We start from the raw sequence: 22019 nt of genomic DNA on the forward strand, positions 1-22019 counted from the left end.
GCTGACAGTGGAGAAGGCCACGCACCCCGGGGAAGGAGGTAGGTGCGTGAGTCGGAGGTGTGGGGGGAGGGGGCTACGTTCTGGGTTGGGCAGGCCCCCGGCTCGCCGGCCTGTGCGGGTACCACGTGCAGGAGGCGCGCGTGGGGGCCCCTGGCGCGCAGCCGCGGTGGGTGACTGCGCAGCGGCCCGGAGCCCGCGGCCCGGGGCGTGTGCGCCGCCCGCTCCCTCCCGCTTAGGTGGGGAACTGCGCGCCGCCCTGCCCCCCGCGCCCTCCCCGGCGTGCGCGCGCCGCCTCGGCCCGGGGCCCCGCGGAGCGCAGCCGGAGCCCGGGAAAGCGCGCGCGCGCCCGCGTGTGTGTGTGTGTGTGTGTGTGTGAGTGACAGTGTGTGTCAGGTGACTCGGGTCACGCAGTCTCTCTCTCCCTCCTCGGGGAGGAACTGCCGCGCTCCGGCTGACTCCTCCGCCGGCGGGCGGGCGGGCGGGGCGGGGCGGGGGGCTCCGGGCGCGGTGGGAACCGCGAGCCCCGGACCCGGACGCCGACCGCCGCGGGGGGCGCGCGGCCCTGCCTCCGCGGGCTCCCGCCAACCTCCAGACAAAACCCCGGTGGAGAGAGAGGTTGCGAGCGGCGGGGAAGGAGGCTTGGCCCCCGCCAGGGACCCCCGCCGCCCCCGGGCCGGCCGGCCGTGGGAGCGATGAGCCAGGTGCTGGGGAAGCCGCAGCCGGAGGACGAGGACGACGACGAGGAGGATGAGCTGGTGGGGCTGGCGGACTACGGGGACGGGCCCGACTCCTCGGACGCCGACCCGGACAGCGGGGCGGAGGAGGGAGGTGAGCGCGGGGCCCCCGCCCGGCCCCCGCCCGGCCCCCGCCCGGCCCCCTGTGCCTTCCAGCCCCCCGCCCGGCCGGGCGCGCGGGCCACCGACTTGGAGGGGACCCCGGAGAGCGGAGTTGGGGGTGGGGGCGGGGCGGGGCGCCCGAGGAGCGACCGGGGGCTGCAAAATGGGGGATCCCGGGTGCAGGCGGCGGAGGGTGGCCCCGGATCCGCGGGGAGAGCGGGGGGCGGGGGAGCGCAGGGGCAGGAGGAACGCGCCCTCTCTGGCCCCTTCCGCGGCTGGTCCCTCCTCCACCCTCACCCCGAGCTCTCCGCAGGGTCTGGGGGTTGGGAACGGGAGGGGAGCGCCCGGCGCGCCCTGGGACCTCTCCCTGGATGCTGCTGTCGAAGCCCGGTCAGATGTCGTGGCTAAAAAAGGCAGCCGGCGGCAGCGTGACTGGCAGGGTCGTAGGCAGCTGCGGGTGTCAGTCTTAGCCCGTGCGGCCGCGAGAGGGGTCCCCGGGCTGCCCGGGTCTGCAGCGTGGGGGGCACCCGTGGAGCCGCGGGGGGATGCGCGCAGGTGCGGGGGGGGTCGCCGAGCGGCCGCGGGCTCCCCGGCATCCAGGCAGATAGAGTTGTCAGGACACCTTATCTCTGCTCGGTGTCACCACCTGGGCATGGAGGCGCTTGCCCCAGAGCGAGCGAGGGGCGGGGAACCGCGTTGCCATTCAGAGGCAAACTCTGTTTCCTGTTTAAGAAGTGGGATTTAGCAATTGCTCAGCCTGGTGGTGGTGTGTGTGTGTGTGTGTGGGGGGGGGGGGGGGGTCCTGTATTTAAATTCTTGAGGCCTAAGAAAGTTGAGAGTTTTTTGAGATTCCAGAAAGGTTCATCTTTTGTTGTTGTTGTTGTTGTTGGCCTCCAAAGCAAGGGGGAAAGGTCCTTTATTGTAAGGTCACTTGAGAAGGTCAATAGAATGAGGCTGTTAAACACAACATTTAGATGAAAGCCGTGTGCTTCCTAAAAAAGGAACTAACTTCTCAACATTTCACTTTGAAGAAATTGTGGGAGGGGTAAAACTACCTTTGTGACGGTTGATTTGGAAGAACTTTTGTTGAAAACGCGTTGAACTTAAAAATTCCTATACAAAGCCTCTCTGCGGAGGATGCTTCCCATGATTTAAATACGCCAGCTGCTACTTTCAATTAATCAGAAAGGGAAGAAAGTTTTTTTTTTTTAAAAAAAAGAAAGTTAACTAAATCTTGAGCCCGATAGATGAGAAAGAAGCTTTTTAAGTCACACTTTTTCATAGTGTCCTGTCTCCACAGAGGATTTGTGCTAATTCTCCATTTGCTTAAATTGGTGTGTGCACCTGTGTGCTTCTCTCTTCTGCACTCCCCATAATTGGTCCCACAGTTGAGCACGTGGCCACGTTTTTGTAGATAAAGGCTTTCAACCCTTTTGTTGGAGTCTCTGGGGCTACCTTTGGTAATTAAATTGTTCAGTCGCTTTGTCTTATTCAAATTGCTTTCCTTAGCTCCTTCTAGATTCTTAGAAGACTCCAGAGATTCAGAATGGGGATGTGTTTGGAAGATATTTGAAATGGTAGACACACAATAGGGTGCATGTGTGATATTCTTTTAAAAAAAGAAAAAGAAAAGAGACTATATCTGGGAAGAAAAGCCCTGTAATTTGATAATTGTTCTGGGGACCTGAGATGTTCCATGGAAAGTAAAGGACCTGCTTATTCTGCAGCTCTTTTAGGGGGCACTTTTCAAATTTGATTTGAGGACTTGAAATTGAAATGAAAGTAAAGCTTTGCCTGAGGGGTGGGATTTCCTGAACAAAGGGCTTCCCCAGAGCCTGGTCTTGAATGCTCCCCACTGCTCCTAACCTAAAGGCAAACTCGTCTGTAACTGATGCTTTTCATTACTTCAGTAATGAAATCATCCCTCGTGAGTTCTTGGGATCAACCTGGAATCTTGCTGTAAAAGCATTGAGTGTATTTTTGTGGTAAGAGGAGCGACAAATGATTATTTGCTCCTGCAGACATTACTGAAGCTGGGCCTGCTGTAGGTAGGTGGTCTGGTCTCAGAAGCCTTCCTCTATTATCTCAGATTCCTGTTTTTTTTCCATGTATCCCTGGCTTTTATTTTGGGGTTTAGGCCTGAATGCAGAGTCTCTTATCAGAGCATTCACTTTCTAGAGTGGCAGATAGGCTCCTCAGTCAGCAGTTCTAGCGACAACTGTCCTGTCATGCCAACTGATATGGTCCTGGGAAGTTGAGACGAGGGTGGAGGCTAGGAGTTGTGACTTTGATTCCTGGGACCTCAGGTGCCGCAAAAGGGTCATCTCAATTTCTAATGGGCCCTGGGCATATACTGCATTAGAATCCTGTGTTATTTTTGGTAAAATTTACATTTACCTGCTCTCAAAAGTAAGAAATGGAATGTGGAGGGGAAGGGACTTTTTTTTTTTACTCTGAGGAAAGGTGGGTACGGTACATTTTGAAGCATGAACAAAGTATTTCTCTAATGAACTCCCTTCTCCCTTTACCTTCCTAATGGACTTAAGGCCTTTGCTTCGTGGAGACCTGGGGCTTTTTCCGTGAGGTTCAGAAATGTACTTAGGCAGGTGGGATGCAGGCCTGAGTAGCATCACCAGGTCAGTTGCAAAGGAGTTTGTCAGGAACTGTGCAAAAAAAAAAAAAAAAAGGTAGATTGAAAGTGGATAGTGTAAATTTCATTTCCCTTAGCCTTAGAAGGAACCTCTGATCTTATTTTTAAACTGAGGGACTTGTAAGTTTTACCACAATGTGCAGAATTTGAAAACTTAGTGCAACTAAGGTGAAACTTAAATTGCACTTCTCTGGTGCAATTTTATTTATGAATAGTAGGAGTGTTCTCGGGCACTGTAGCTCTGTTAAGGACAGACTTGGGCACCTCTCCACCCCTCTTTGAATATAGTTAATCAGAGATAAGGTGAGTTTCACCTTCAACCTCCTCACTCCAGATAAAACTCCAGTGAGTGGAGGCAATAAATAAGCCATTAAAAACAATTGCAGCAAATATAATGCTTGTTTTTAGACACATGGAGTTTAAATCTTTTTTTTTATGGAGTTTAAATCTTTAGTAAATTATTGTGCCTTAAAAACTGCAATCACAAGGAAAGCAATTAAAAGATCATAATCAGAAAGTGAAATTGTTTTTTTCCCAAAGTTCCTCCCAATTTTTAGGGGGAAATGGCTAAGATAGCTGCTCATCATCCACAGTCCAGTTAAGGTGTGGTCCTGTTTCCATAGTAGCCTGTGAACTCTCTTAGGGTCTGAGGAAGTGACAGTTTAGGTGGTTACTGGAGGCACGAAAAACTGACGGTCAGCAGGTGATACTTCCGTGATGGGTGTAAATGCAGTGAAACCACCAGTTTGCATCTATTAATCATGAGTGTCAGCTTTTTTTTTTTTCTTTCTTAAAGTAATTTAAAATTATTAGTGAATTCATCCTCTCATTGTTCCCTGAGAGTAAGTAGAGATAGATCATTGTTCTTCTGATAGTGAGACTGTGGCTCAGAGGTGCCAGGACTTTTCTGCAGCCACAACATAAGGTAAACCTGAGCAGGGTTTAGGAGAGGGTCAAGTTCATGGAAATGCAAATCCCTTTCCTTGTAATTCTCCCTTGTCCAAAAAAAGAGTTGGGTTGACTACAGCCCTGGCTATGCCTAATCTCGTGGGTTTCCCTCTGGCCCTGGAAATCCAAGGATACAGAAGAGTCAGAATAGATGAAATATAGAACAGTAAAAATGATGTGACCAAAGTCACACCTTAGGCACGATGCTTGTTTATTTTTTTTAAGATTTATTTATCCATTAGAGACACACACAGAGAGAGAGAGAGGGGGGCAGAAACATGGGCAGAGGGAGAAGCAGGCCCCATGCAGGGAGTCCGATGCGGGACTCCATCCCTGGACTCCAGGATCACACCCTGGGCCAAAGGCAGGCGGCAAACTGCTGAGCCACCCAGGGATTCCCCATGGTGCTTGTTTAAATACATGTAATATGTGAGTGGGGAAGGGGGAGAGAGAGAGGAAGAGAGAGAAAGAGGGTCTTAATCAGACTCCACACACAGCCCAGCATAGGGGTTGATCTCCTGACCCTGAGATCACAACCTGAGTGAAAACCAGGGGTTGAACTCTCAACCAACTGCACCACTCGGGCACCTTAAGAGCATATTTTTATATTAGATATTTTGCAAACATATTTTAGTGATTCAGGGTATCATAGAATCTTGATTCTATACTTTTTTTTTTTAAGATTTTATTTATTTATTCATGAGAGACACACACAGAGAGAGCTGCAGAGTCACAGGCAGAGGGAGAAGCAGACTCCATGCAGGCAGCCCAACGTGGGACTCGATCCCAGGTCTCCAGGATCATGCCCTGGGCCAAAGGCAGGCACTCAACTCCTGAGCCACCCAGGCATCCTTGATTCTATACTTTGATCAGAAATCTCTCCCATTTTTGTTTTGGAACAGATATAGGGTAGTCTGATGGGATTTAAAAAAAGGCAGAAACTAAGTTCTAGAGTTCTGGATAAGGGCAGTAGCTCTGAGTTTGAAAGATCATGTTTGTCGATCCCCAGTTGACTGTGTGTCTCCCTGTTTACCGTCTGCTTTAATCAGTCCCCTCGGCCCCCATAGCTGTTGTGGGTGGCACAATTTCACTTCATACCACAGCCACTTTCCTGCTTATTTTTCTTACTTGTCTACCTCTGTTACTGTTCCTTACTTTTTTTTTTTTTTTTAATTTTTTCTGTTCCTCCTCTTCTGTGAAAGCTTTCAAGCTGTCTTGTAACAGTGGCTTTCCCTGGTGCTGTGACATTCAAGCAAATGGGTTTTTCACTCCTGTCCTAAATAGTTCAGGATGCTGTCGACTTTCTCCTCTTGGAGACCTCTGGGGCAGACACCAGCTCAGTTTCTCAGTGCACAAAGTAGGGGACCATAGAAAACCAACCTTGATCACTGTCAAAGTGATTGTTAAAAAAAGTTCACATGAGGGATCCCTGGGTGGCGCAGTGGTTTGGCGCCTGCCTTTGGCCCAGGGCGCGATCCTGGAGACCCGGGATCGAATCCCACGTCGGGCTCCCGGTGCATGGAGCCTGCTTCTCCCTCTGCCTGTGTCTCTGCCTCTCTGACTATAAAAAAAAGTTCACATGAACACTTTGCATTTTTTCAGGGCCATTAGTGAATAAGAACACATTCGAAATGTTACTGAATATATATGTTAAGGAAATATTCATATATGGAATTGTTTTTAGTGACCTGTCAGTGTGATGGGAAAGGATTTCATAGAGATTTGGTCTTCACGTATAAATAAAAATCACCTTCAAAATCTTTGATGCCTTTGAAAATATATGTTGTTTGCATTTAATTCTTACTAAGTAGTTGATCAAATAGAGTCTTTATGATTTTTGCATATTCTTTTATTAATGGTTTTATCATTCATATTTAATTCCCACTTATGATATAATTTCTCCCTGAGCTCCTGGGCCTTTTTTTTTTTAATTAAGTAGGCTCTACACTCAATGTAGAGCCTCATGACCCTGAGATCAAGAGTAGCATGCTCCACCAACTGAACCAGTCAGGTACCCCTGAGCTCTTGGGGTCTTGAATGTATAAGTAGTTCTATTTATCAGAAATGTAAAGGACCACAGATAATATTGCAAATAGAAACAAACCAGGGATCCCTGGGTGGCGCAGCGGTTTGGCGCCTGCCTTTGGCCCAGGGCGCGATCCTGGAGACCCGGGATTGAATCCCACGTCGGGCTCCCGGTGCATGGAGCCTGCTTCTCCCTCTGCCTGTGTCTCTGCCCTCTCTCTCTCTCTCTCTCTCTGTGTGTGACTATCATAAATAAATAAAAATTTAAAAAAAGAAACAAACCAGAGGCCTCTTCCTAAAAGCATAAATAAATAGAAACTTAAGCCTTTCTGTGGTGACACAACAGAATACTAATAGCAAAGAAATTCTGACTTTCCCTTAAGGCCTTGTGAGTCTCTCACTGTAGCCACATTCCACAAAAAGACCTCTCATTACCTAGGCTTCAGCTGGGGAAAGAAAGAAAGAGAGAGAGAGAGAGAAAGAAAGACGAAAGAAAGAAAAAAGGAAGGAAGGAAGGAAGGAAGGAAGGAAGAAGAAAGAAAGAAAGAAAGAAAGAAAGAAAGAAAGAAAGAAAGAAAAGAGAAAGAAGGAAAGGAAGGAAGGAAGGTGGGGTGCACGTGTATATACAGACTCATGGGCCAGGGGCTATGTATGGGGTCACACAGCTGGTACATGGCAGAGCTGGGACTTGAACCCCAGACACAGAAAGAGAGAGGCAGAGACACAGGCAGGGGGAGAAGCAGGCTCCATGCAGGGAGCCCGATGCAGGACTCGATCCCAGGTCCCCAGGATCACACCCTGGGCTGAAGGCAGCGCTAAACCGCTGAGCCACCCGGGCTGCCCTATGAAGTACATTCCATATGATGTCTCATTCTCCCCTGAGAGACCGCTTGAGCTTAAGAAGGCAAGGCCAACCCTGGTAGAACTGTGTCAGGCCTTTAGTTCCCATTTTCCTGATTCCTGGTTCTTTGCTGTGAACATTCCCATCCCACAGATCAGTCTGGTGTGGCCCCTAGGCAGCCATGTGCCATGCATCTTTCCCTTCCTTGTGTATTTCTAAGTCCTATTGATTTTTGAAAGGGATTTGCCAGTTACTGATGAAGTAATTAACCTGCAGGTCCAGTTAGATGGCCCTTCCCCATAATGCTGTTCCTTGGATGATTGAGTTTCCCTGGGATTTCCAGAAGTCTAGTTACAAAGCCAGGCTGTTTGGAAAATTTGGTCCTTGACAGGACCCAGTGCAAGATAGATAAGCTATGTTCAGTGTCCCTGACCACAGTAGATAAACTACCTAGGCATAAAGATCATACTTTTGATACTCAGGTGCTGATCTGGGCCAATGTCAGATATCAAATTTCTTTTTATTTTTTTATTTTTTTAAGATTTTATTTATTTATTCATGAGAGAGAGAGAGAGAGAGAGAGAGAGAGAGAGGCAGAGACATAGGCAGAGGGAGAACCAGGCTCCATGCAGTGAGCCTGACATGGGATTTGATCCTGGGTCTCCAGGATCATGCCCTGAGCTGAAGGCAGGCACTTAACCGCTGAACCACCCAGGAATCCCTCAAATTTCTTTTTAAAGCTTCAGTTAATTTAGCTTCAAACTCTGCTTTGTCACTTTCATTCAGTTATCCACCCAGCAGACATCTATGGAGTGTTTACTGTAGGAAGCACTGAGGCCTCAGTTTTTGCATCTCTAAAGGATATATGTTATCAATTTGAGGATTAGAGCTGACCCTATATGCTATGCAGGTGGTCAGTAAATGATAACTGCTGGGCGATAAGAGGTTGGAGCAGGTTGGTTCGAGCTGTTTCATGCTGGCCAAAGCTAAAACCTCTCAAAAATGCCCTCCCTCTCAGACAACAAGATTAGGGGAAAAACCAGGAGTTGAGGCATGGACTTCCTCAGCAACCTACATTCCCACCTCAAACCTGTCTGTGACCTCATGTTCTTCCCAGGCCCTGGATCCTTCTCTCACCTGAGCTGCAGGTGGACAAACACCCCACACTCCACAACTTCAAATACCCATTCAGCCCCTTTCCCTTTGGCATCTTTGTGAACGGGCTCTTGTTAGCATGGTCTGCCAGCTTGGAAACTCAGGGCTTCTTTCTCCCTCATCATCTGTGTCCAGGGAATCACTAAATACTATTGAGTTGATTTGGACTTCTCACAAACCCATTTCTTCTGACCATTTCCATGGCCTGTGCCTTATTAGTCCTTTCATTTCTCATTTGTGTTCTAGAATAACTGAATTGCTGTCAGGGGAGGAAAAGCTTTTCCTGTACTCTTTTAGGTTCTGAATTGGGAGCCTGCAAATTAAACTGACAAAAGATGCATTAACAAGAGAAAACCAGATTTAATTATGTACTAATGCATGAGAGTTCACAGAAAATGCAACTTACCAGGTGTTTAGAGGGGCACCTGGCTGGCTGAGTCGGAAAAGCATGCGACTCTTGACCTCATGTTGGCAGTAGAGATTATTTAAATAAATAAACTTAAAAAAAGTGTTTAGAATTCTGGCTTTTTTTAAAAAAAGTATTTATTCATGAGAGACACAGAAAAAGAGAGGCAGAGACACAGGCAGAGGGAGAAGCAGGCTCCATGCAGGGAGGCAATGTGGGACTCAATCCCGGGACTCCAGGATCATGTCCTGAGCTGAAGGCAAAGGCTCAACTGCTGAGCCACCCAGGCGTTCCAGAATTCTGGCTTTATTACTATCCTAATAGAGGATGGGGAGGGGCAGAGGGGCAGTTCTGGGATAATGAATGACTTCTTGGAAGGGAGTTGGGGAAAGGGTTTATGGAAAAAACAAGTGACTTTTTGGAAAGATAAATGGGCGCACAAGAGAACAGCTGGGAGATAGGATAGTTTGGGAACCATGTCTGTTTTGAGTGTGATGCCAACTTCTGTCTCAATTTCAGTCTTCACCAAAAGATTAGAGCTGCTTCTGGGAAGGAGATTTATGGCAAGTGAGTTCTTTTGCTTCTACTTTAGGCAAATAAGGGATTTCGGGGACTTCAATATATTTCACTCGGTATAATTTTCATGCCACAGTGGCTTACTCTAGACCCCTTCCCTGTCTCCACACTGACCGCCTCTAGGAGATCTGTTTCTGGAGTGAACTTCTTGAAGTATGAAAATGAGCATGTTAGTTTCCCCTAAAATTCTTAGTGATTTCTTCATGACTTTTTTTTTTTTTAAAGATTTATTTATTTAATCATGAGACAGAAAGAGAGAGAGAGAGAGAGGCAGAGACATAAGCAGAAGGAGAAGCAGGCTCCTCACAGGGAGCCCAGTGCAGAACTTGATCCTGGATCCTGGGTTCACACCCTGAGCTGAAGGCAAATACTCAACCACTGAGCCACCCAGGCGTCCCTCTTCATGGCTTTCAAAGTAAAATCCGAACTTCCTGGTATCTCACTCATAGGGTGACAGAGTCAACAAAATATTTTTGACTGTGGTCTGCAGTAAAAAATATGTTTGTATTGTGAACTAGCACCACATATGTCTAGGTAGACTTGAAAGAGTTTTGCTAGCAGTTTGTACTCTTATTATGCATGATGTACTCTGGTATTTCCCAGTCCCTTCTGTTTTCTTTGTTGCAGTTTTTGTTTGCTATGGAGGTAACAGGCTCCTCTATCAACTGATACTTCTTGGACTCATGCCACATGCTTTGTGATTTGCCTATCTATATGTGGGACAGACAATAAACAAGTAATCAGACAAGAAGACAAAAGTGTAAAGTAAAAAGATAGTTTTGTATAGTGATAAGTACTAATTTTTTAAAAGATTTATTTATTTGAGAGAGAGTGAGAAGATAAATGGGAGGAGGGGCAGAGGGAGAGCATCTCACGTGCACTCCTTGCTCAGTGAAGGGCCCAGATGCGGGGCTCGATCTCAGGACTCTGAGATCATGACCCTGAGATCATGACCGGAGCCAAAATAAAGAATTGGTGGCTTAACCAACTGAGCCACCCAGGAGCCGCTTAGTAATAAGTACTATTCCGAAGACACAGGGTGACCAGGAAGTGATGGGGTCTGATTGAGCTAGAGGAGGTAAAGTTGCTGCTGGGCTACATGGGAAGAAAGCTAAGGGAAGCCTGTCATGTGGAGGGAGGAGCAGGTCCAGACCCAGAGGTGAGGAACCAGAAGGTCAGTGTGGTTACAGGATAGGGAACTAGTGGGGATGAGAGGGTAGCCTCTGTAGGGCCTTCTGGGGAAAGAAAGTGTTTGGATTTTATTCAAAATGCTGTGGGAAGGAAGTCACTGGCTAGTGTGCAGCCTTTTCTTACCTTTAAACTACATTTCTTTAACCCCAGGGAAGCCAGAATCTCTTCCTGGCACGACCTTTCCCCTCGTTCATCTCTTTCACACCTCCTTTTCTTTAAGACTCAGACATTTTTCTCCAGGGAGCCCTCTCTCTGAGCCCGTACACCTCCATAGCAGTGCATTGTAATTGTCAGTTTTTCTTGTCTATTTTCTCCTCTAATCACTAAGGAATGAATCTTTCTTTGTGTCTGCAGCCCCTGGCTCAGCCCAGTCTAACACTTGGCAGAGGATCAGGGAACCTTTATGAAACTGAACAAACTGCCCTCTGGTAAATTTCACCTCTCCCGGCAACTTCCTCCAGCACCCGCTGACACTTCTAAAGGGCCCTCCCTGGGATGCCATCTCCAGTCCCAAATCCTGTGGTTCCTTTCTGATCTTTTTTTTTTTTCTTTTTAAAGTGTTAGTCCTTTTATTGCAGCTCTCATTCTTCATTCTCTTCCTTTCACCTTGCTCAGGATGTTCTTGAACAAGTGGTGATGCACAGGGTAAGTTTAGTGGAGAGAGCCAGCTGGCCAGGAGGCTGGGTGCTGCATTTCCTGATGTGCATTCCCTGCTATCACTCCCAGAGTGGGATGAGAGTCTCTGAAAAACCCCACAAGGTTTCAGAAGCATGAGGGGAGGTGGGAGAGGATTAGAGGAGAGATTTAAAAATATATATATACATGATCTGTATCAGACCCTAGAGGCCCATCGTGTTTGAGAGTAATGGCAAATCAATTTTTAAAAAATTTTGTTTAGGGACGCCTAAACAAAAGCGGTTGAGTGGCTGCCTTTGCCTCAGGGCGTGATCCTGGAGTCCCACATCAGGCTTCCTGCATGGAGCCTGCTTCTCCCTCTGCCTATGTCTCTGCCTCTCTCTCTTTCTCATTCTGTCTCTCATGAATAAATAAATTCTTTGAAAAAAATATTTAAAAATAAATAAAAATTTTATTTGTTTTCTAAAGTAATCTCTGTGCCCAAGGTGAGGCTCAAACTCATGACCCCAAGATCAAGAGTCATATGCTTTACTGACTGAGCCAGCCAGGCACCCCAAAGGAGGGACTTTTGTCAGCAGTCCTCTGTGATATAAGAAACCTCTCCTGGTCAATAGCAGTGGTTAACAAAGTGCTTTTGACTGTGGTTCACATAACAAATAACATTTATATTGTGAATCAACACCATATATGTCTAAGTAAATCTGAAAGAGTTTTGCTAGTGGTATGTACTCTTACTATGCATGATGTACTCTGGTATTTCCTAGTCTCTTCTGTTTTCTTTGTTGCAGTTTTTGTTGAATGCCATCTGGTTGTTGGCTAAGGCCCTAGGTGAGGACTCCACCACATACCAGCCCTGTGACCTTGGGCATGTTCCTTCTCCCAGATTCCTCAGGTGCAAAACAGACTTGTACCTCCTCATTGCTGGGGGGTGGGGGATAGAGGTCATGTTGGGGAGGAGGGGTAAAAGTTTAAGAAATGCCTAGCAAGGTACCTGGCACATGTTCATACCTGCTAAATGTAAAATGTATCTGCATGGGTCTGAGGGATCTCCACAGAGTTGATGGTACCCTCGCTGATCTGGCTCACCATTGCCCAGCAGTTTACTGTTGGTGGCCTGTGCCTGAATTTGGCAGGGAGAAGGAAATACTTCCAACCACGTGTGTATGTTGTAGCGGCATGTGCATCTCACTTCCCAGCCAGTCTGTGTATATACATAACATGCAAATACACCACCTTCTCTCTACACAGTGGCCTCCATCACCTCCCACTCTCCCAGGAGGAGGAAGTCTGTCCTCCAAGGCACCAGCATGGATGGTCATGCTGCAGAGACACTTGCAGACCCTAAGGAAGATAAAATCTACACTGACATCCAGCAGTATAAATTGGGAAGAAATAAAGACATGTATAAACACTTAAATATTTTTGTGCTTGTACATAATTTAACATGAGCTTTTGCTTTCTTTGATTGTTGCGCAATCCAATATCTGTTGGATTGTTGATTCTGTGTTGCACAGCAGAAACAGAATGCATAGATTTTTGGATGGGCTAGCCCTCCGTTTGAATGTTACTTAACCTTCCTGAGCCTGAAATTTCTTTACCTATGAAATGGATGTAATACTATGTATTCCTGAAAGAGCTGAATAGGATGGGGTGTGGAGAGTGCCTAGCACAGTACTTGGCATAGGAAGGTACTTTCATACATGGCTGCTGAGTTTTCGTTGCACACATACTTCCCTGTTCTACGAAAGGCATTCTACCTTTGCCTACATTTGGGCTCCACTCAGAGAGCCTCCTTCTCCCCACACCCATCATCCCCATCCAAACCCTGCACTGCTTTGTCCGCATTCATGACTCTTGTAATGTGCTGAGTTCCTTCCTACTGCCCATGGGCATTTCTCCCCTACTCTTTGCATTGATCTAACACTGTTTGTGAGGTGATAATAGAATAACTATAGCTCTTGAGGTTTCCATTCTTGTCCTTGAGGATATATTTTTAAACATTTTTTCTTAGGTATTCTTTTTAACTTTTATTTTTATTTACTTTCTAATTTTTTATTTTTTATTTTTTTAAAGATTTTATTTATTCATGAGAGAGACAGAGATAGAGAGAGGCACAGACACAGGCAGAGGGAGAAGTAGGTTCCATGCAGGGAGCCCGACGTGGGACTCGATCCTGGGTCTCCAGGATCACACCCTGGGCCGAAGGCAGGCGCCAAACCGCTGAGCCACCCGGGCTGCCCATTTTCTAATTTTTTAAAAGTAATCTCTGCACTCAACATGGGCCTTGAACTCAAAACCCCGAGATTAAGAGTCTATGCTTTACCGACTGGGCCAGCCAAGTGCCCCAGAGAATACATTTCTTAAAACAGCTGTATTGAGGGGGCGCCTGGGTGGCTCAGTTGGTTAAGCAACCAACTCTTGGTTTCGGCTCGGGTCATGATCTCAGGGTCATAGGCTTGAGCCCTATGTCAGGCTCCATGCTCAGTGGGGTCTGCTTGAGGATTTCTCTCCTTCTCCCTCTGCCCCTCTCTTACGTGCTCTCTTTCTCTCTCTCTTTCTAAATAAATCTTTTTTAAAAAAGCTCTGTTGGGCAGCCCAGGTGGCTCAGCAGTTTAGTGCCACCTTCAGCCCAGGGCGTGATCCTGGGTATCCGGGATTGAGTCCTGGTTCGGGCTCCTTGCATGGAGCCTGCTTCTCCCTCTGCCTGTGTCTCTGCCCGCCCCGCCCCCCGCCCCGTCTCTCATGAATAAATGGGTAAAATCTTTAAAAAATAAAAAAGCTCTATTGAGGTATATTTGACATAAAATTAAGTACATCTATTTGATAAGTTTTGACGTAAGTGTACACCTATGAAACTGTCACCGTAACCAAGGATGTATCCATCACCCCCAAAAGTTTTCTTACACCCCTTCGAGGTCTCTCCCTCTGACCCTTTCTCACTACTTCTTCCATTTCCCAGGCAACTCCTGATCTGCTACTTGTCATTGTAGATGAGTTTACAGTTTTTAGAACTTTACGTAAATGAAATCACAGAGTGTGATTCTTTTTCAACTGGCTTTCACTCAGCATAATTATTTTGATATTCATCCAAGTCATATGTATCAACAATTTCTTTTTATTGCTGAGATGCACCACAATTTGTTTATCCATTCACCTGTTGATAAACATTTGGGTTGTTAGCAGTCTTTGACTATTACAAATAAAATTGCTCTGAGCCATTGTGTACAAGTATGGATATATACTTTGATTACTTTTAGGTAAATATATAGCTGTGGAATAGCTGGGGTAATATATGTTTGACTTCTCAAGAAATCATCAGACTGTTTTCTAAAATGGTTGCACCATTTTACATTTCCACTAGCAGTGTATGAGAGTTCTAGTACCTCTACATCCTCCTCAATACTTGTTACTGCCTGTGTTCTTAATTTAGCCATGTTAGCGAGTGAGCAATAGCATCTCATTGTGGTTTTGACTTACATTCCTGATGACTAATGATGTGCTGAGCATCTTTTTATGTACAAATTTACCTTCCATAAGTCGTCTTTGGTGGATTATCTGTTCAAGTCTTTTGCATCCCCATCTTTCTGAAAATAGAGTTTTGTTTTCTTATTAGTAAGTTTTTAGAGTTCCTTACATATTCCAGCTACAAATTCTTTATCAGATATATGATTTACAAATATTTTCTTCTAATCTGTGGCTTGCCTTTTTTTTTTATTATTTTAATGGTGTCATTTGTAGAGCAGAAGATTTTATTTTAATTAAGTCCAATTTATCAATATTGGGGGGAGGGTGTTATATCTAAAAGATTTTTGTTTAACCCAAAGTCATAAATATTTTCTTCTAGAAGTTGGATAGTTTGAGACTTAAAATTAGGTCTGTGATCTATTTTGAGTTAATTTTTGTATATGGTGTGAGATGTGGATTGAAATTCCTTTTTTTTTAACATATGAATATCCATTTGTTTTAGCACCATTTGGTGAAAATGACTACCCTGTCTTCATGGAGTTGGCTTTAATCTTTGTCAAAACTCAGTTGTCCTGGTATATGTGGGTTTATGTCCGGATTCTTTATTATATTCCAATGATCTGTTTCTCTGTCTTTTTGCCCATACCACATCGTCTAGACTGGATTTTGAGTAGCTCCAAGATAACCATGTTTTGCATATCTTTTTGTCCAACTGACTTACTACTTTCAGTACATTAACCAGTGTATTTATTTATTATTTTATTTTTATTTTTTTAAGATTTGATTTTATTTATTCGTGAGAGACAGAGAGGCAGAGACATAGGCAGAGGGAGGAGAAGCAGGCTCCATGCAGAAGCTTGATGTGGGACTTGATCCTGGGATCATGTCCTGAGCTGAAGGCAGATGCTCAACCACTGAGCCACCCAGGCATCCCAATATATTTATTGTATTGAAAAAAACAGAAACCTTACAACAACCACTTAACGAGAAAGTGTCGAGTTGAAATCACAATTTAAAGAATATCTAACGGCAGCCCTGGTAGTGTAATGGTTTGGCGCCGCCTGCAGCCTGGAGTGTGATCCTGGAGACCTGGGATCAAGTCCCACATCGGGCTCTCTGTGTGGAGCCTGCTTCTCCCTCTGCCTGTGTCTCGGCCTGTCTCTCTCTGTGTGTCTATGAATAAATAAATAAAATCTTTAAAAAAATAAAATAAAGAATATTTAATATTTTGAAATATTTCTATATCTGTCAGAACTCTCTCTACATTAAACATTTTCTTAAAAACTAATTTTAATTATATAAATATAAATGTGTTTCCTTTCTATAATTAAAGCCACAGGGGTGCCTGGCTGCCTCAGTCGAAGCAGCATGCAATTCTTGATCTCAAGAGTTATGAGTTGGAGCTCCATGTTGGGTGTAGAGATTACTAAAAAAAATTAAAGCCCAAACCCCTTTGATGATTCCCCCAAATCTTTTTTTTATAAAGATTTTATTTATTTATTCATGAGAAATACAGAGAGAGAAGCAGAGACACAGGCAGAGAACCAGGCTTCATGCAGGGATCCTGATGCAGGACTCGATCCTGGGTCTCCAGGATCATGCCCTGGGCCGAAGGCAAGCACCAAACTGCTGAGCCACCTGGGCGTCCCTCCCCCCAAATCTTTCACTCATGCACTTTTTGTTTGCTGTGCATCCTTCTGGACCCTTTTCTAATGTATTTTGTCAAGTATTTATATTTTCTGTTGGTTTGAGATAATTATTCCTGATGTCACTTTAACCATTATCTCATACTTTCTAGCATTGTATCCCTTTGTACTACATTCTGAGATTTGATGTTCTAGTTCACTATTGCCCTCTTTATCTTTATTCTACTTTTCAATCCATATATCTAACCCCCCATACACACAATTATATTTTTATTTCTAATATCTCTAAGGCCATTTTTCATGGTTGCTCTTATTCTGAAACTCTCTGTTCTTGTTTTATGGGTACCACATTTTCTCTGAATATTTTATTTTATTTATTTATTTTTTATTTTTTTGAATATTTTAATTATACTTAACTTGGAAGTTTACTGTGACTCCTGTATGAACCCTGCTTTTTCAGGTGTATGTTCAGGTATATGGATATTGGACTTTTGAGGAAATGTCTGGAGGGAAGATGGTGCTGCTTCCACCTGTTGAACTCTACAAAGTGTAGTGAGAATTAGGGAAGGTCAGACCACTTGGAGAGTGGTAGTGTGGGTGCTCATTGTTCCTCCTGGGCATCCTGAGCCCTTGGAGCACTGCCTTCTCCCTCATACCCAAACTCCTACACTCATTGCTTCTACTTGGAAGTGTGTACTGGGTAAGTGGCAGTAGTGTAGAGTTTATCTGCTGACTTTTCTCATTATGATTCTCCAAATAACAACCCTGTTGATTGTCTTCATGTCCCTTCCTGTTCAGACTTCTAACAGTTCTACCTTCTGTAGCAGAACCCAATCATTCCTAGTCAGGGGCTGCAGGTTCCCTCTTCACCCTGACCTTTGGGGTTTTTAGGGATTTCTCTGTAATCTGTCAACCTTGAGGGGTTTTGTTTGTTTGGTGTAAGCTCAGATATTTATGTTTATTTGTTCATCTGTTTACTTTATGGTTTATACCTTTCTGTTATTTTTAGGGACTCACTATGAAAGGGGAAGACTGTGATATGTTTTGGTGTAAGCTCAGATATTTATGTTTATTTGTTCATCTGTTTACTTTATGGTTTATACCTTTCTGTTATTTTTAGGGACTCACTATGAAAGGGGAAGACTGTGATATGTTATCAGGCTGAAAATTTTAAAACTGGGAAGCCCTGTTTTCTTTTTTAATTTATGCCCTGATTTTACTAAGATTGACTTGTAATGACAGTACTGTGAGTGAGTAGCATATAATGACTGATGAAAAAGAAGAAAGCTGGTGACTTTTTGGGTGCTTTGCTTCTGCATTACTGCTTCTATTGTATATCATCAGCAGATTATTGAATTGGGTTAAGTTGAACTGGAAAAGAGTGTGTGTGTGGGTAGGGTGGGAGTGAAGTGTTGCTTGTAGTAGTAGAGTAGCTGCTGTGCACATCTGTACCTGCTTACTTTTTCTTTATTTGTAACTTACTGTTTTACCTGAAATTTATGTGTTTACCTAAACCTATTGCAAATTCAAACATCAAAATATTATATATGGTAAATGAAATTCACTAAGATATTATCAAGTATTAATATGTGTTTTAGAGAATTGTAGAGACTTGGAAAAAATTATTAATTACAAGAAGGGAAAAAATAATTACTTTCCAATCGCTACTGAATTAGAGTGGGACCAGGGACTGAGAAAAACATGAGGGGTTGTCAGAAGAAAACAAAAAAGAAATTCAAGTACATTGGACATATATTTTCATTTCTTTGAGTATATTCCTAGGAGTGGAATTGCTGAGTCATATGGTAACTCAGTGTTTAACCTTCTAAGAAAGTGCCAAACTGTTGAAAGCACATCATTTTACATTCTCACCAGTAGTGGATGAGGGTTCTAATTACTCTATAGCCTCACCAACACTTGTTTATTACTTGTCTTTTTATTATACCCCTCCTGGTGGGTGTGAAGTGGCATCTTATTGTGGTTTTCATTAGTATTTTTTTTTTGATGGCTAATGATGTAGAGCTTTGTTTCATGTGCTTACTGGCCATTTTTGTATCTTCTTTGGGGAAATGTCTACTTAGAGCCTTTGCCCATTTTTTTGTATTAGGTTGTCTTTATTATTGAATTGTAAGAGTTCTTTATATATCTTGAGACTAGTCCCTTATCACATATGTGATTTGCAGGTGCTTTCTTCCAATTTGTGGGTTGTCTTGACTTTCTTGATAGTGTCTTTTGAAGCACCAATGTTTTAAACTTTCGTGAAGTCCAAAATTGTTTGAGTCATAACTCAAATGAACAAGCATCTCTTTAGGGCAGAGACACTCTGATGATCTAGACAAAGAAGACGTTGCTTTGGAATGCTGAGACTGGATTTTTCCCGTCATGGTCTGCTCCAGGAAAGCTTTATATTCTTCACACCAGCTTCACTGCTTGTGATGTGAAGTTGTACAGGTTTTCTGGCCCTCTGGAATGGTGTGACAGATCGTGAAACAGTAGTTTTCCGTGTTCTGAACTTACTCAGAGGCCCCTCAATGAATGGGAGTGCTGTAGTTAGCAGTCTTTGTGTTTGGAAGATTAGCATTGACTGTGAATCATAAATCACATCTGAGGTGGAAGTGAAACTCCTCTAATTAACCACTGTGAAATCGATTCACTCTCATTCTTGTTTTGTGGTTTCTCCAGTTCTGGACTTCAGCGATCCCTTCAGCACTGAGGTGAAGCCAAGAATCCTGCTCATGGGCCTGAGGAGAAGTGGCAAGTCATCTATTCAGAAAGTTGTCTTTCACAAAATGTCTCCCAACGAAACACTGTTCTTGGAGAGCACAAACAAGATCTGCCGGGAAGATGTTTCCAATAGCTCCTTTGTTAATTTTCAGATTTGGGACTTCCCAGGACAGATTGACTTTTTTGATCCTACCTTTGACTATGAGATGATCTTCCGGGGAACAGGAGCACTGATATTTGTCATCGACTCCCAGGTGAAGTTCAGTATCGGGGTATAAGAGACTGCAGGCCCCATCTCCCCCTAAAGGCAGCCTCTCCCCTGTGTTCAAACCAGGTTCTTTGTGACTGGATTTGGTTTGGATTTTAGAATCAGGACTAGCCCTTTTTTTTTTTTTTACCAAACAAGTGTTTCTCAGTGGGGGTTCTGGGGGCTGCAAAGGGGAAAGGGCTTCCTCTGTGTAACCCTAACCAGAGAGCAGTGAGCACCCTTAGGGAGTTGTGTAGTCGCAGCAAATCATAGAAACTTCACAGATGGAGGGAGCTGCAATACAGACCAAGGACACTAAATATGTGTCCCCTCCCCACCGCCTGGATACTCTTGGCAGACATCTATAAAAGAGCATAGGTTCTTTGCAACAAAAATTTGTATAGAAGTCTACATTTTATTTTATTTTTTAAAGATTTTATTTATATATTTATTCATGAAAGACACACAGAGAGAGGCAGAGACTTAGGCCGAGAGAGAAGCAGGCTCCATGCAAGGAGTGGGACTCAATTCTAGGACCACAGGATCACGCCCTGAGCCAAAGGCAGGTGCTCAACCACTGAGCCACCCAGGTGTCCCTAAGTCTCCATTTTAAATGTTGGCTCTTTCCTAGGAAGGTAAAATTCTAAGTGTGAAGTTTTTTGTTTAAGATTTATTTATTTGTTTATTCATGAGAGAGGCAGAGACATAGGCAGATGGAGAAGCAGGCTCCCTATGGGGGGCTTGATGCAGGACTTGATCCTGGAACCCCAGGATCATGCCCTGAGCTAAAGGTAGATGCTCAACTGCTGAGCCACCCAGGCATCCTGAAGTTTTTTTCTTTAATTAAATCATTATAATTATTATTGGTACACAATTGATTAAACTATTATGTATTTTATGGATAATTATTATATAGAAAAAGCTAATTTTCTTAAGTATATCTCTTAAGACGATGGATATTTTTCCACTTGATTCACGTATCTATACTTGAATAAGACCAGATTTGGCATCAATTCTGTTTTTGATTGTGTAGATAAAAGTTCTGAGAAACTTTGTTCACATAAATAAGTAGATGGATACAGAGTGAGTTTTGTTATAGCATTCGCTCAATTATTTAAACGCTTTCCAAGTTATATCCTCTAAATTGCCCAGTTTACTATCACAAGGGATTGTTTCTAGTAGTTTATCAGTAGACATTCTGATTGAGCCTTCCTTTAGCTTTGCTGAAAGCAAAGACGCGAGGATCCCTTGACTGGTGAAGAGCCTTATTACCCAGGTATTAGTTAATTATTCCCTTTATTAGTGTTCAAACTAGTCTCCTGAATTGTCTCTTTGGTATTCTAGGCCTTCCTCCTGTAAAGTGAGAGCCGGCAGGGGCATCTCGGGCATGCCAGTCTTAGGAAAGAGTACAAGGAACAGAATTGGGATAGTGATGCTCTTCAAACTCTCCCCATGTCCAGGCACTCTTAGAAAGTGTCCGGAAACATAAGCTCAGCCCTAAGGCTCTCCAAAGGGCTCTCTTTTATAGCTGTTGGGAATAAATGGCAATAAGTCTTTAGGAATGGACTAAACCCGCTCTAAGTTCAGGGCATGGTATTTCCCTGAAACTGGACCTACAGTCAGACACATGGGCCGAGCATACCTGCCCCTTCCAGGAATGCCAGTGGTGTTAGGGAGGAAGGGGTATGTAAACTGATAGTAATAATGGTTCTGAGCCCACACTTAGAAAGCCATTCTCTGAGAAGACTGTTCATGCCCGAGAGCATCATAAATTCCTTCAGGGAACTAAGTGCCTGTTTAATATAATAATGAAATTTTCGACTAAGCCTTTTAGTTCCAAGTGATTGCACCGTGGACTTCTAGTGTAGCTGTGGGAGTGCGGCCATATGGTAGGAGGGCCTCGCTCTTTCTTTTTTGGTGGTAGTGTGCTGGGGAGAGACTTTTTTTTTTTTTTTTAAAGATTTTATTTATTCATGAGAGACACAGAGAAAGAGAGAGAGGCAGAGACAGGCAGAGGGAGGAGCAGGCTCCATGCAGGGAGCCCGATGTGGGACTCGATCCCATGACTCCAGGATCACACCCTGGGCCGAAGGCAGGCGCTTAACCGCTGAGCCATCCAGGGATCCCCTGGGGAGAGGCTTTAAAGTCCAGGGCCCGATCTGTGAATAGCAAGCAGTGCCTCTGCTCCCCTGGGCCCATCTGGAAACGCATGCTGTAGACACCTGCAACAGGTCCTGGGCCTGCGGTCAGTTGCTGCTTTCTTGGCTGCCCCACTTGTACTGACCTGTTTTCTGGCCCTTCTGTGGCCTTGGCAGTAGCCCTGCCTTCCTGCCTTGGTCTGCCAGCGCCATAAATCAGGGAGCTGGAGCACGGAAGAGCAGTCCAGGTTGTGTGCATGCGGTGGCGTGGGGGGCAAGCTCTTGGATATGTCTCACTCAGCTGTCTCTTCTAAGCTCCAGTTTTTCCCCTAAGTCACTCCACTGCTCTTTCTGTAGTTGTTGAACAAGGGAGCAGCAGTAGTAGCCCTCCCCGTGGGTAAGTGGATTCCAGCCAGATGACTCATCTTTTCAAGACAGTGGCTTAGTAAGTTTAGTAAGTACTCACTTCAGTAGCCTGTCCATGCTTACATAGCAATTTGCATTTATAGAATTCAAATGTCCAATGCAACTCTAT

At 44.6% G+C, this 22019-nt stretch overlaps 1 protein-coding gene across 1 annotated transcript in view; it reads left to right on the plus strand.

The window, feature by feature from the left end:
- Window positions 1–458: 458 nt before the first annotated feature.
- RRAGD (Ras related GTP binding D) overlaps window positions 459–22019 on the plus strand; it is a 42215-nt gene continuing 20654 nt past the window's right edge. The window contains exons 1-2 of the mRNA XM_041768950.1: window positions 459–828; window positions 19058–19353. Coding sequence (XP_041624884.1) covers window positions 693–828; window positions 19058–19353 — 432 coding nt within the window. The 5' untranslated portion in view covers window positions 459–692. The remainder of the gene's footprint in view (window positions 829–19057; window positions 19354–22019) is intronic.

Source organism: Vulpes lagopus, chromosome 1 (assembly GCF_018345385.1).
Source record: "Vulpes lagopus strain Blue_001 chromosome 1, ASM1834538v1, whole genome shotgun sequence".
Classification (NCBI taxonomy): domain Eukaryota; kingdom Metazoa; phylum Chordata; class Mammalia; order Carnivora; family Canidae; genus Vulpes; species Vulpes lagopus.